This window comes from Capra hircus, chromosome 15, assembly GCF_001704415.2.
Source record: "Capra hircus breed San Clemente chromosome 15, ASM170441v1, whole genome shotgun sequence".
Lineage (NCBI taxonomy): Eukaryota > Metazoa > Chordata > Mammalia > Artiodactyla > Bovidae > Capra > Capra hircus.
The window spans coordinates 53,106,328-53,122,510 of record NC_030822.1 but is presented as its reverse complement, the minus strand read 5'-3'; the positions used below and the strand labels follow the sequence as shown (position 1 = coordinate 53,122,510).

The following is a 16,183-nucleotide window of genomic DNA, read 5'->3' as shown; positions in this document are numbered from 1 at the left end:
TCCTCCACTCTCGTGAGATCCTCTCCACTGCAGCGCGTTATGTCTCTTCCAGCAAAGACTCAAAGGAAGATCCAGAGGGGCTCGGATCCTGTTTGGCTAGTTTCAAAAAATACGTCTGTGGCGGCATCTAGCGTCGGGGAGCGGCAAAGCTGACGGATGAATTTCGGTTCGTCTAGAGTTAGCCTTCCCATCCGGAAATAAGGTGTGTATTTTCCTCCCAGATCAAGGATCACTGGGCTGCAATTCCTACTAAATCAGTCCAGACAGACTTTAGGCAAACTCGGAAGTTTCCTTAAATTCCCACGACACTTTGTATGACCTTTTATAGCCTTTATATTACATTATAGTCCTTTCTTTCGCTCCATTGTTTCCCATTGCATTGGACATACTTTCAGTACTAACAAATTATTATTTATCTGAGATTCAACTAATTTATCTGAGATTTAACTAATTCTCTTGCATTTTTATCTCAAGAAGGCTGGACTTCATTAGGGCAGGGTCTGTGTCCAATTACTTTTTAAGCTTTTCATAGCATCACTGCATTGCCTGGATTCAGTTTAGTCAGTTCAGTCGCTCAGCCGTGTCCGACTCTTTGCCACCCCATGAACCGCAGCAAGCCAGGCCTCCCTGCCCATCACCACCTCCTGGAGTTGACCCAAACTCATGTCCATGGAGTCCGTAATGCCATCCAACCATCTCATCCTCTGTCGTCCCCTTTCCCTCCTGGCTTCAATCTTGCCCAGCATCAGGGTCTTTTTCAATGAGTCAGCTCTTTGCATCAGGTGGCCAAAGTATTGGAGTTTCAGCTTCAACATCAGTCCTGCCAATGAACACCCAGGACTGATCTCCTTCAGGATGGACTGGTTGGATCTCCTTGCAGTCCAAGGGACTCTCAAGAGTCTTCTCCAACGCCACAGTTCAAAAGCATCAATTCTTCGGCACTCAGCTTTCTTTATACTCCAACTCTCACATTCATACGTGCTGCTGCTGCTGCTGCTGCTGCTAAGTCGCTTCAGTCATGTCCGACGCCGTGCGACCCCATAGGCGGCAGCCCACCAGGCTCCACCGTCCCTGGGATTCTCCAGGTAAGAACACTGGGATGGGTTGCCATTTCCTTCTCCAATGCATGAAAGTGAAAAGTGAAAGTGAAGTTGCTCAGTTGTGTCCGACTCTTCGCAACCCCGTGGACTGCAGCCCACCAGGCTCATCCATCCATGAGATTTCCAGGCAAGAATACTGGAGTGAGTTGCCATTGCCTTCTCCCATCCATACATGACTACTGGAAAAACCATAGCCTTGACTAGACAGACCTTTGTTGACAAAGTAATGTCTCAGCTATTTAATATGCTCCCTAGCTTGGTCATAACTTTTCTTCCAAGGAGTCAGTTCAGTCAGTTCAGTCGCTCAGTAGTGTCCAACTCTTTGCGACCCCATGAATTGCAGCATGCCAAGCCTCTCTGTCCATCACCAACTCCCGGAGTTCACCCAAACCCATGTTCATCGAGTAGGTGATGCCATCCAGCCATCTCATCCTCTGTCGTCCCCTTCTCCTCCTGCCCTCAATCCTTCCCAGCATCAGAGTCTTTTCCAATGAGTCAACTCTTCGCATGAGGTGGCCAAAGTATTGGAGTTTCAGCTTCAGCATCAGTCCTTCCAGTGAACACCCAGGACTGATCTCCTTTAGAATGGACTGGTTGGATCTCCTTGCAGTCCAAGGGACTCTCAAGAGTCTTCTCCAACACCACAGTTCAAAAGCATCAATTCTTTGGCACTCAGCTTTCTTCACAGTCTAACTCTCACATCCATACATGACCACTGGAAAAACCATAGCCTTGACTAGACGGACCTTTGTTGGCAAAGAAATGTCTCTGATTTTGAATATGCTTTCTAGGTTGGTCATAACTTTCCTTCCAAGGAGTAAGTGTCTTTTAATTTCATGGCTGCAGTCACCATCTGCAGTGATTTTGGAGCCCCCAAAAATAAAGACAGCTACTGTTTCCATTGTTTCCCCATCTATTTCCCATGAAGTGATGGGACCAGATGCCATGATCTTAGTTTTCTGAATGTTGAGCTTTAAACCAACCTTTTCACTGTCCTCTTTCACCTTCATCAAGAGGCTTTTTAGGTCCTCTTCACTTTCTGCCATAAGGGTGGTGTCATCTGCATATCTGGGATTATTGATATTTCTCCAGGCAATCTTGATTCCAGCTGGTGCTTCATCCAGCCCAGCGTTTCTCATGATGTACTGTGCATATACGTTAAATAAGCAGGGTGATAATATACAGCCTTGACGTACTCCTTTTCCTATTTGGAACCAGTCTGTTGTTCCATGTCCAGTTCTAACTGTTGCTTCCTAACCTGCATATAGGTTTCTCAAGAGGCAGGTCAGGTGGTCTGGTATTCCCATCTCTTTCAGAATTTTCCACAGTTTATTGTGATCCACACAGTCAAAGGCTTTGGCATAGTCAATAAAGCAGAAATAGATGTTTTTCTGGAACTCTCTTGCTTTTTTGATTAGGTTCTTTCAAAATGCTGATTGAGTGGATGAATGAAGGAATGAGCGAATGAAAATGTAAGGAACAAGTATTTTAAAATTACAGACATAGTTAATTTGGGGAGTTAGAGGGAGAGAAACAAAGTAAAAGAATTTTGGAAACTTGTTCATGAAAACCTGCCAGAGGAAAGAAAAAAGTGATTTTCCTTTGAAAAGGAAAACCAGAGACACCTCTTCTGAGACACTTCTGGTTAAGAAGGGAACTGAAAAACAAAAAAATATTTTGTCATGTTATGGCTAACAATAATGGGTATGTCTTGTTGAGCACTTAATACATAGGAACACTTAGAGTAGATAATCTTATTTATTAAGAAGTTCTCTAACTTCGTAACTTTATGAGGTAAGTGTTACTGCCAATATATAGATTAGGTAACTGAAGTTTAGGAGAATTAAAAAAACTTGCCTGAAGTCACCCAAGCAGTAAGGGTGAAAATGGGTCAGTCTAATTCCCAAGTCTCTGCTTTTAATCATTGTGACATACTGCCTCTGAGGTGCTCTTCAGGAAGCATGCTTACACAGGTGCTTCTATTCTGCAGTTACAGCTAATTTCATATTTTCAAAGAACCAGCATCTATTGATTTTTGTGAACATCAGTGGTCTATATTAAAGGCCCCTGAAAGTTGCCATTTAAAGCAAAAATTCTAGGCAGAATTTTTACTTTTTTAAATTAAGAATTTGTTCACCTTTTTAGACTCACAGACATAGAGAAAAGACTTGTGGTTGCCAAGGGGAAGGAGGGTGGAGAAGGGGTGAATTGGGAGTCTGGGATTAGCAGATGCAAACTGTTTTATATAGAATGGAGAAACAGCAAAGTATACTCTGTAACACAGGGACCTATATTCAATGTCCTGTAATAAACCATAATGGAAAAGAATATGAAAAAGAGTATATATGCATATCTGTGTCATTTTGTTGTATATCAGAAATTAAAACATCGTCTGTCAACTATATTTCAATAAAATAAATTTTTTTAAAGAATGTGCTCATCTTTAAAAAAAAATTTTGTGCTTTTAACTAAAGATTACTATTTGATATAATTTTCATTCCAATCCCCGAGAAAGGCAATGCCAAAGAATGTTCAAACTACTGCACAATTGCACTCATCTCACACACTGGTAAAGAAATGCTCAGAATTCTCCAAGCCAGGCTTCAGCAATACGTGAACCGTGAACTTCCAGATGTTCAAGCTGGTTTTAGAAAAGGCAGAAGAACCAGAGATCAAATTGCCAACATCTGCTGGATCATTGAAGAAGCAAGAGAGTTCCAGAAAAAAAATCTATTTCTGCTTTATTGACTATGCCAAAGCCTTTGGCTGTGTGGATCACAATAAACTGTGGAAAATTCTGAAAGAGATGGGAATACCAGACCACCTGACCTGCCTCTTGAGAAACCTGCATGCAGGTCAGGAAGCAAGAGTTAGAACTGAACATGGAACAACAGACTGGTTCCAAATAGGAAAAGGAGTACGTCAAGGCTGTATATTATCACCCTGCTTATTTAACGTATATGCACAGTACATCATGCAAAATGCCCAGTTAGATGAAGCACAAGCTGGAATCAGGATTGCCTGGAGAAATATCAATAACCTCAGATATGCAGATGACACCACCCTTATGGCAGAAATTGAAGAAGAACTAAAGAGCCTCTTGATGAACGTGAAAGAGCAGAGTGAAAAAGTTGGCTTAAAGCTCAATATCCAGAAAACTAAGATCATGGCATCAGGTCCCATCGCTTCATGGCAAATAGATGGGGAAACAGTGGCTGACTTTATTTTTAGGGGCTCCAAAATCACTGCAGATGGTGACTACAGCCATGAAATTAAAAGACGCTTACTCCGTGGAAGGGAAGTTATGACCAACCTAGAAAGCATATTAAAAAGCAGAGACATTACTTTGTCAACAAAGGTCTGTCTAGTCAAAGCTATAGTTTTTCCAGTGGTCATGTATGGATGTGAGAGTTGGACTGTGAAGAAAGCTGAGCGCCGAAGAATTGATGCTTTTGAACTGTAGTGTTGGAGAAGACTCTTGAGAGTCCCTTGGACTGCAAGGAGATCCAACCAGTCATTCCTAAAGGAGATCAGTTCTGGGTGTTCATTGGAAGGACTGATGTTGAAGCTGAAGCTCCAATACTTTGGCCACCTGATGCGAAGAGCTGACTCATTTGAAAAGACCTTGATGCTGGGAAGGATTGAGGGCAGGAAGAGAAGGGGACGACAGAGGATGAGATAGTTGGATGGCATTACCAACTCAATGGACATGGGTTTGGGTAAACTCCAGGAGCTGGTTATGGACAGGGTAGCCTGGCGTACTGCGGTTCATGGGGTCTCAAAGAGTCGGCCACGACTGAGTGACTGAACTGAACTGAACTGATATATCCTTCCAGACATTTAAAGTTGAAAAGTGTTTGTTTTGTGAAGATTCTGCTAGAAAGCCATTGGAAATGGAATTGAAATGAGTAAGAGTGAGAATTCTAAGATGCAGTATTCAAGGGTGCAGGCTGTGCAGATGAGTACCCTTTGTTGGAATCCTGACTTGGCTACTTTCTAGTCCTGAGATCTGTGGTAAAACATCCCTGTCAGTACCTTGGTTTCTCCACTTTCAAAAGGGAGGTATTAAATGGTACATATCTCAGAGAATTCTTGTGAGGATTAAGTGAGATAATCTGTGTGAAGATTTTGAAGTAAGCCTGGTACATTTTAAGTGTTCAGTAAACATTAAGGAATACACAGGCGATATAGAGAGGCAGTGTGACATAATGAGAAAAACTGAGTTTGAATCCTGGCTCTACCACTTGCTTGCTGTATGAATTGGGACAGATGCTTAACTTCTCTGATCCTTAGCGTCCTTATCGGGATTGTTGTTTACAAGGCTTAGAGATAATGTGTGTAAAGTATCTGATAACAAAATAAACACCCAATAAAATTATTGTAGCAATAATGAATAAAGAGTTAAGCTACTAACATGGGGTAAAATAATATAGGGAAGTACCCCTCAATCACCTATACTCTGTAAAGTGTGACATTTGTCAGGGAAGAACACCAATACAATCAGAAGGCCAGATTTGAACCTTGTTTCTTTTATAGAACTGGAACTTTAGGTAGTTTCTTAAACTTGTCATTTTCTTCACTTACAAAATAGACATAAACACAGTAACTGCCCTGCTTTCTACACATTTTTTTTAAAGATATAATTTACCATAACAATCACCTTTGAAGATGTACAATTCAGTGGTGTTTAGTGTATTCACAAAATTGTGTCCACTTCTATCTAATTGTAGAAAATTATCATCACTCTAAAAAGCAAACCTTGGGACTTCTCTGGCAGTCCAGTGGTTAAGACTCCATGCTTCCAAAGCAGGGGACACAGGTTCTATCCCTGGTGTGGGAGCTAAGATCCCCCATGCCTCTGCTGCTGCTGCTGCTGCTGCTAAGTCGCTTCAGTCATGTCCGACTCTGTGCGACCCCATGGATGGCAGCCTACCAGGCTCCCCCGTCCCTGGGATTCTCCAGGCAAGAACACTGGAGTGGGTTGCCAATGCCTCTAGGCGCAGCCAAAAAAAAGAACAAAAACCAAATCTCATTCTCTGTTTCCCTCCTCCTCCAGTCCCTTGCAGCCCTACTTTCTGTCTTTATGTATTTGTATGTTCTGAACAATTTATATAAACTGGGTCATGTAAGATGTTTTTTATAACTGGCATTTTTCACTTAACATAATATTTTCTAGGTTCATCCATGTTGTGCCATGTCATTACTTTATTCCTTTTTGTGAGTAACATTCCATTGAGTAGATAGACTACATTTTGTTATTCACTCATCAATTGATGGGACAGTTGGACTGTCTCCATTTTTTACTATTATGAATAATGCTTGTATGAACATTAGAATACAAATTTGTGTGTGGAATATACCTTTTTTTGGTTGTGCTGGGTGTTCATTGCTGCTGTGAGTGGGCTTTCTCTAGTTTTGGAAAGGAGGGGCTACTCTTTGTTGAGGTGCCCAGGCTTCTCATTGCAGTGCTTCTCTTTTTCCAGAGCACAGGGTGTAGTTGCCCTATGGGATCAAACCCATGTCCCTTGCATTGACAGGTGAATTCTTTGGATATGTGCTTTTAATTCTCTTGGATATATACCTAGGAGTGGTATTGGTGGATCCCACAGTAACACTATGTTTAATTTTTTGAGGAACTGCCAAACTGTTTCCCAAAGCAGCAGCACTAGTTCATGCTTCCACCAGCAGTGTATAAGGGTTTAATTTTCCCATATTCTCATCAACACTTATTATTACAACCATCCTAACAGATGTGAAGTGGGGTTCTCTAAAGATTAAAGATGTTGAGCATCTTTTTACGTGCCTACCGGTCATTTATATACCTCTTTTAGAGAAATGGCTATTTTAGCCATGTAAAAATCGGATTAGTTGTCTTCCCATTGTTGAATTTTAAAAGTTCTTTGTATATTCTGGCTACTAGTCCCTTATGAACACCAGTTATCGTGTATATCAAATGATACGGTCTCTTTGAGAGCTTTATGAACTGCAAGAGATGTCGCAAGTTAACCAAAAGCGCTGACGAACACGGAAGGGAGAGAAGCCACGGTTCCACGTTGGAGGTCGAGCCCCCAGGCATCCCTAGCACAATGTGCGTTGCAAGCCGTCGCCCACAGTCTCTCCACCTCACGGCGCCCCGCCCCCCGCCCTTTGACCCGCGCCGTTTCCGGTTGGAGACGTGGCTCGAGGACGCCATCTTGGTAAGAGGCGAGTCGGCGGCGCTCCTGTCAGGGGGGCAGCAGGTCCGGAGCGGCCGGTCCTCCCCTTCCCCCGACCCCAGTCCTAGCCGCAGTGGAGCCGGAGCGCGCGGGTGCGCCCCACCACCGCCGTCACCATGGTAAGACTCGAGCCGGGCTCAACTCCCGCGTCCGGCCTTGCTCGACCGTTCTTCCTGCTACCGGCCTGTGCTGGGGCTGGAGGAGCCCCGCCCCAAGGGCCGGGAGCCGAACACTTCCTCGGGGCTCTGGGGGCTTCTCCACCCTGTGATCGAATCCCCAGGAGATCCGAGGGACCTGACTGCAGTCCCTCTAGGGTCGCGCCCACACCCCTCCCCCGCCATCAGCTAGGCACCCACCTCTGCCGGGATCCGGGCCCTAAAGCGGGCTCGGGGTTTTTGCTCTGCAAGAACCTACCTCTTAGTGATGGGTCTTGGACCCCACGCTGCGGACCTGGCCTCTGGTGTCCAGCAGGTTCAGTGGGTGCCTCGGCGCCCCAAGCTGGGCTTCTGTCAGGGATTTACTTCGTTCTGTAATCAACTCACCTCTCGTCCCCGGTGTTCCGTAGGAAGTGGATGTTTGAAATATAAATCATTAGTGTTGAGGACTTTTTCTTTAATTTGTTCGAAAGGGAGAAATAGAGGCAAGTGGATAGGGAGGCACAGAACGGGAAGGAGTAACTTCTGACAGTGATATGGCAGTAATTGTAGGACCCAGCTAACCCAGAAACCTGCTACCCGCTTCTGTAGATCTTAGGTGTGTCCATTTGTTGCTGTGATTGGGTATACTCTGTGTATAGAGCATTGGGAAGATGGGAGCCAGTCATGGAGAACACAGGTTTTCTGTCTTCAAGGAGCTTATAGTTCAGGTGAAGTGTGGATGTGGCATACCGTAATCAGATGTCTCACAGGAGTGAGAGGGATTTATTCTTTGGGACCTGTTACTTGCCTTCAGTTGAAAAAATTATCTTCGTGTTCTCATCTGTGGTGGTGGTGGTTTAGTGGCTAAGTTGACTCTTCGGGGATCACATGGACTACCAGGTTCCTCTGTCCAGGCAAGAATGCTGGAACGGGTTGCCATTTTCTTCTCCCATCTCATCTGTAGTAGAGAAGGTTAAAATTAATGTTTGTAAGAGATGAAACAAAACATAGTGCTCACTCCACTACATCTGGCTTCATCACTACGATTTGTGAATATTTATGAAGTAGGAGAAGTTTTTTGGTTCCAAACAAGCTAGTAATTTTTAAAGTGCACTTCATGTCCTTTAATCTTTGAAGGAAGTACTTTTCTTATTTCTCTTTTTGTCACTAGATTAATAATTTGATTTAAAACATCTTCCTACGCACTTCATAGATGACAATATAATTTGATGCCAATTATACTAAGTTCTGTTCACAACCTTTTTAGATGAAAACTTGGTGAGGAGATTCAGGCTTGGACTTTAAATCACTTAACAGTTTTTTTCAGCTTCAGGCATATAAATTGCATCAAGCAGGTTTGTCTCATAAAACTTTTATGTTGGACATAAAATTTCCAAAAACTCCTTTCTTCATTTCCACTAGGAGGCTTAGTATTCGGGTAGTGATTTTAAAACTACTTTCTTTTTACATCTTGGATGTACATGTAGTGCATTTCAATAACATTAAAAGCAAAATTAAAGGCTTTATTATATAAACCAAATGTAGATAATCTTAACAAAAACCTTGTTTGTTGAAAAGTTTGGGAACGTCGTGCTGCTTTTTTCCCTAGTAGTATTTTTAATTCATCAATAACCAGAGGGCCCATAGGGCCCTAGGTGTTACATGGTAAACATAAAAACATAAATTTTGCATGTTATTTGGACACTGCATATACATACGGTTGTGTCACGTTTAAATATGCCTATAGTTCTGAATTATTTGGAACTTGGCGTGATGCAGATACCTACAGATTTGTGTACTCTGGAGAACAACTTATCTCAGTACATTCCGCTCTGTTGAGTCTTAAGGCATTGTTAAGTATTTTTCTGTGTAATATTTATGGGTTCCGTTCCTTTACAAAGAGATCCCTGGACAAAGAAATGTCCAAATAGGGTAACATTTTGCAAAGATTTCTTGAATCTAAAAGCTGTATCCAGAGTTCTAAAAGTTGATCTATAATAAAATTTTCAAACATGTAAGAAAGTTGAGAGCTTTACAGTGAACACCCATGTAATCACCAGCTAGTCTGTAATTAACTTTTCACTATTTTTGCTTTATCACACATCTAATTATTCACCCATCCTGTGGTCATCTTTTTTTTAATGCATTTTAGGAGCTTCACTGGTGGTCCAGTGGCTAAGACTCCATGCTCCCAATGCAGGGGGCCTGGGTTTGATCCTTGGTGAGGGAGCTAGATCCCACATGCTGCAATTAAGAGCTCATATAGCCAAATAAATATATATATATAAATGCACCTTAAAATAAATTGTAGATATCAGTATGTAAATGTTGGTTTTTGAATAGTGAATTTCCTTTAGCTTTAGTGACTGAACTTGGTGCAAAATGTCCTATACTGCAAAGTCCTCGTAGAGAAATAAAATGAACAAATGGAAAAAAATAATGATTTATGATGACTTTGTTATAAAATCAAGTACAAAAAAATCTTTTTTAAAATCTTTTTTCTAGTTTTCATCAAATTAATGAGAACATGTCTTATTTTCTTAACATTTGTCAGGTATCATTATAGTCAGTTTTTTTCCTTAATAAATTTATATTTGAATGAACTTGATATTAAGTCTCATTGTAGCCCTAATCTGTGAAGTCTTTGCTTATCTACAGAGTGCTGTTCTTTTCTTATTTACTAAGTATGGGGAGTGAGTAAGTTTATTATAGTGATCTCATTAAATATCAGTGATCACAGTATGTTCAGTTCCCAAGAATCATTAGTTACTAGAAAGCTAGATTTGGGTTTCTATGGCTGAGATTGGAGGCTGGGACAGGGGGCACTGAAATCCTACACAGTAATAACTAATTCCCAATTAGGGTGTATTTTTTTCTTTTTCATATGCAATACAACAGCTGCACACCTGTTGTATTCTTTATGTATCTTTTTGATTGTTGTTTCAGAGGAGAGCAAAGAATGAAAATAATTTCTTGAGTTTCTGTTGATTTGCCATCTTGTTTATTCTCCAAATAGAAAGTACACTGCAGAAACTGAGAACAGTGTCCTTTTATTTTTATACTCTACTACAAGTTTTTTGTTTTAAAACAGGAACTTGGTGATGAGCTTAAAACTCTCACTGAGTAACTTCTAGTTTTGGCTTTGTTTGGTGTTCTATGTTTTATTGTAATCTCCCCCGATTTGATATTATCTGTAATCACTTCATGCAAGCAAGAAAGACAAAATGATCCTCTATGACAGTTGTAGAAACTAGCCATAATATGATCATGAATTATATAGAGATCATCATTACAGTGAATTACAAAGAACAGAGTTACTGACTAATGGTAGAAGTGAGGAATACTGAAGCATTTAGAGGTTCGAGGAAGTCTTTGACTTTTTTCTTTAGGGAATTGTTCGTATTTTTCCTGTTATTTTTGGACCTCTATAGCTAGTGGAGATGAAGGGATGATATGGCAGCTGTCTGACACACATGTACTATAAACATACATATGATTTGTTTTGGTTAGGCAGTTTGCCTTTCAGCAGCTTAATATTAATGCAAAACATGGTTCCAAAGTAGTTATCACTGGAGCAGTGGGTGTGAAATGGAAGCATTGCAAATTTTCTGTTGCTATAGTTTTCAAATGCTTAGAGTTACAGTATCATAGAGATGCAAAAGCACTTTTGCATAAACTAACCTCTATTTTGGTCTTCCCTGGTGGCTCAGAAGGCAAAGAATCCACCTGCAATGCGGGAGACCTGGATTCAATCCCTGGGTTTGGGAACAGTTTGGGTTTTCAATTCCTGGAGAAAGGAATGGCTACCCACTCCAGTATTCTGACCTGGAAAATTCCATGGACAGAGAAGCCTTGCAGGCTACAGTCCATGGGGTCGCAAAAAGTTGGACACTTCACTTCAACCTCTATTTTAGGTGTATTTCAAGAAGCGATTAAGTGACATCTAATGTAATATAATTAGTGGTAGAGGCAGAACAGAAATCTAATTCTCCAGCTTTCTTTACTCAAGGAACTTGGATAGGAGAGTGTTGTTGTTTAATCTAAAAACAAATGCTAATATATTCAAAGTATTTTAAGTATATTAAGAGAAAAGTTGTCTAACAAAGTTTAACCTATTGGGGAACTTTATTTTTTAAAACAATCCTGAGGAGATCCATAACTCTGGACCCAGAGCTAAAACTCTGTGCTCCGGATGCAGGGGGCCTGGGTTCGATCCCTAGTCTGGGAGCTAGAACCCACATGTTGAAACTAAGATCTAGCATGCTGTAAGGAAAATGTTAAAAAATCCCTTGTCAGCTAAGACCTGGCACAGGCAAATAAATAATTAAAAAAAAAACAAACACAAGGACTCTTGAAAGTTTGTTTTAGGTCTAAATGCTCTTTTCCAAAAATGTAAAAAACAAGTAAAATAACTGTATAGAGAATTACACTTATTCACTGTTTCCCAAAGAAAATCAGGTCAAATTACAGTAGGAAAAATTAACCTACCTTTTAGTGTATACTGTATTTTAATAATTGGTAAACATTGATATGAAGAGAAAATTATTTCAAGGCATTTAAGAAGACGAATGTTGATTTAGAATAGGTTAAATTTATCTTGTTGACCATACCTCCCAACCAAATTATTAACTGCTGCGTTAACATGATAATAATGAATAGAAATCTATGTCAACTTTGTGGGAACTGTGATTGTGATGTCTTGGGTGTTTTGAAGTTGACAGTCGTACTGAGTCTTGGGCACTTCGGTCCTACTTTGGGAGCCTTATTTGCTTGTGTCTGAATAATGGAATGACTCATAAGAGAGGACCTACTATTTTACCCTACAGTTTCTTCATCTTTACATACTCAAATTTCCTGATTGATCAAAGCATAATTTAAGTAGTGTTTCTTCCATCAAATCTTCATGATCTTGTGAGCTAGAAGTAATCTCTTCTTCCTCTGAATTCCCATAGTGCATTACTTTACACATTCTGCCTAGTTTGGGTCTTATCCCTGCTAGGCTGCTGCCGCCTTATAATTATTTAGTTAATTCTTATAGTAATACAGCCAGAATGGAGATTGCCAGTACCTATAGTTAGCCTTTGACCATGCCCAATTGATAAAGCAAAGTGAATGGATTGCCCGCCTCCATAGCATACACCTTTCTGGTCACAGGTTGTCTTTAATTTCTTTTTCCCTTTAATGTTGCCTTGATGTTAATTTTTACCTAAATTCTTATCCATATGGTATGGAGGTGTTTTGAATTCAAGCTGCCTGAGAAGTACCCTGAAGCCTATAAACATTGTTTCTAATAGAGTTACTGTTATTAGATATATTAAATATGGGCTTTGTAGTTAAACAGCATATATATATAGGTCTGAAGGTTTGGTCTTAGCAATCCTTTCTCTGGGTAGATTTTTGACTTCAAGTGTTTAAATTGTGCTGTGCTTAGTATTTCTACTGTGGCTTATTTTATTCATCAAAACATTGTAAAATTCTCAGGTGGGGGAATCATACTTCTAAGACTGTGATTCTCAGCCTTTTTTTGGTGAGGAGGGCCTTTGTAAGTATTAAATTTATAATGTGCTCCCATTTATTAGTAATATTTCTCACTGCATAAAGTAATTTCTCTATGGATCATTTGAGGATTACTACTCTAGAGGATCTATGAATTTTCTGACATTAAACATAAAATTTTTTTAGGGAGTGTGTGTCCATTTTTAATCTGGTAAAATATTGCCAAATCCATAAAGGTAAAAATCCATTGCTTTGAAATGACAAAGGTTTTAATAAGGTGCATTTCTTGGTAAGTTTATTATTAATAATGATGCTGCTTTACATTGTGAGTATATGTGGTATAAGTTGTATATAAGTGTTGTGGCTTACAGTTTTATTATATTCATTTGGTCCTCATAATAACTTGTGAGATTGTCAGATGATGCTCCATTTTCTAAGGGAGGAAACTGAGGCTGAGAAGTTCAAACATAACTTAAATCAGACAGATAGTAAATAAAACAAAAACTAGGATCCAGATCTTCTCAATTCCAGTCATTTAACTTTCCTGGTATGTTAACTTGATTCTTTGCAAATTTGGAACACTATTTCTAATTCACATAGTCTTTGGGAAAAGAAAAAACCAATGTGAGATCATCTCAAATATGAGGAAATTCTTCATTTTCCTGATGAGAATATTAAGGAAACCTTTCTGGAGTATATAAACTTTTAGGACTGTAGCACAAATATTTAAAGTATTTAAAAATTTTCATATGTTCTTAAAGTATTTAATAATTTACTTAAATATACTGTTGATTTTTAAATTGAAAAATAATTCATTTTTTTTCTGTTCTTATGTTCATGAAACAATTTATCCAAATTCCTCACAGGCATCATTGTCACTAGGTGTGCTTTTTGAATTACGGTTTCCTAGAACTTTTACATACAATTTTTAATATTTAGCACTTTTTGAATCCATATATCATATTGATACTTTTGGAAACTGTATTATGATTCATAAAAACCCATTTGTATTACAGTAGAGCGATTGATTTTAAAAGAAATATTTATTGGGAATTCCCTAGCAGTCCAGTGGCTGGGACTCTGGGCTTTCACTGCCAAGAGCCCAGGTTCAGTCCCTGGTTGGCAAACTATTTTAAGATCCCGCAAACCACATAGTACAGAAAAAGAAAAAAAAATCATTACTGACATCCAACACATGAAATTGTGAGTTCTGATCCTCCGGATAATTTATAAATCAGATGGCGTTTTATTAGTACATGTAAAACTAGCACAGTTTGAGACTGAGGATAAAATCTACCCTACACAATTCATTTAGATGTTCAACGTAATGTGATTGAGAGAAAATCTTTAATATGAAAGACTGTAGAAGAATTTGAATCTATACAACTCTTTTTTTTAAATAAATATTCCATGTCTAAAAAATACTTTTAACGAGTAATTAGCCTCCAATTAAAATAAATAAATTTATATTAAAATACTTTTAATGGATATATCATACCTTAAATTTATCAATAATTTCTTAATGTCATTAACTGTTCATTCACTGTTCATATTTTCCCATTTGTCTTATAATTTTTTTAAACAAGTGTTTGAATCAGGATTCAAATAAGATTATACATTGAGATTGGTTGACATTCTCTTAAGTCTCTCTTAATCTATGGGTTTGCCCTCCATTCCTTTTTTATTCATGGACTTCCCTGGTGGCTCAGACGGTAAAGCGTCTGTCTACAATGTTGGAGACCTGGGTTCGAGCCCTGGGTTGGGAAGATTCCCTGGAGAAGGAAATGGCAATCCACTCCATTACTACTGCCTGGAAAATCCCATTGACAGAGGAGCCGGGTAGGGTACAGTCTGTGAGGTCGCAAAGAGTCGTACCCAGCCCCTGGTAACCACTCATCTACTTTGTCTCTCTGAATTTGTTTATTCTGGATGTTTCATGTAAATGGAATCATGTGAGATGTTGCCTTTTGTATCTGGTTTCTTTCATTTAGTGTAATATTTTCAAAGTTCATCCATACTGTAGCATATTCTTCATTCCTTCTTAAAGCTAAATAATATGCCATGGTATGGATGTACCACATTCTGTTTATCCAGTCATAGGTTGGTGGATATTTGGGTTTTCACTGTTTGTTTACTTATTTAAATACACAGATTTTTAGTTTTTTTGGCCCTGCCTTGTGACTTCAGGATCTTAGTTCCCTTACCAGGGATTGAACATGGGTCATGGCAGTGAAAGTGCCAAATCCTAACCACTGGACTGCTAGGGAATTCCCAGTTTTCACTTTTTATTATGTATTAGGTATTTTGAATAATGCTGTACAAATTTTTATGTGATGTAGCTCTTTTATGAGGGCTCCTATTAGGGCAGAAATCTTACTTTATTTGGATATATGTGTCAAATATGACACATACAAAGACATACCTGCTTATCACTCATAAACTAAAGCAGCAACTACCTTTTCTTTTTTCTTTTTCTGCCAGAAATATGCAGATGGTTGAAACATGAACCTCATATGATAAAAATTAATGTGAAAGCAAATTTTTGAGTATATTTGGTTTTATCTTCTAAACAAGTTTAAGTCTCTTGCTTGGTGATAATTTTAGGTCAGTTTCTTCTCCTTGAAGATTAAGGTATTACTATGTGTGTACCAAGGCTTCCCTGGTAGCTCAGCTGGTGAAGAATCCGCCTACAATGCAGGAGACCCCAGTTCAATTCCTGGGTCAGGAGTATCCCCTGAAGAAGGGGTAGGCTACCCACTTCAGTATTCTTGGGCTTCCCTGGTGGCTCAGATGGTAAAGAATCTGCCTGCAATGCGGGAGAGCTGGGTTCTATCCCTGGGTCAGGAAGATCCCCTGAGGAGGAAATGGCAACCCACTCCAATATTCTTGCCTGGAGAATCCCTGTGGACAGAGGAGCCTGGGGGCTACAGTCCATGGGGTTGCAAAGAGTCGGACATAACTGAACGACTAAGCACGCGTATGTACCAAGAATTATAGGAGTCCTTGCCCTTTTTTGAAGAAATTTTTCTTTATTTCACACTATTAAAAACATGAATGGGGACAATGTGGGGAATATAGTCTATAATTATGTAATATTTTTGTATGGTAACAGATGGTGACTAGGTTATCATGGTGAATGTTTTAAAATGTATAGAAATACAGAATAACTATGTTGTATACCAAAAACCAACATAATGTTGTAGGTCAGTTATACTTTAAAAATAGCCGATGCAAT

At 39.5% G+C, this 16,183-nt stretch overlaps 1 protein-coding gene across 1 annotated transcript in view; it reads left to right on the top strand.

Moving 5' to 3' along the window:
- The window catches only part of ARCN1 (archain 1), a 28,895-nt gene continuing 20,002 nt past the window's right edge, over positions 7,291-16,183 (top strand). Inside the window, exon 1 of the mRNA XM_018059714.1 lies at positions 7,291-7,434. Coding sequence (XP_017915203.1) covers positions 7,432-7,434 — 3 coding nt within the window. The 5' untranslated portion in view covers positions 7,291-7,431. The remainder of the gene's footprint in view (positions 7,435-16,183) is intronic.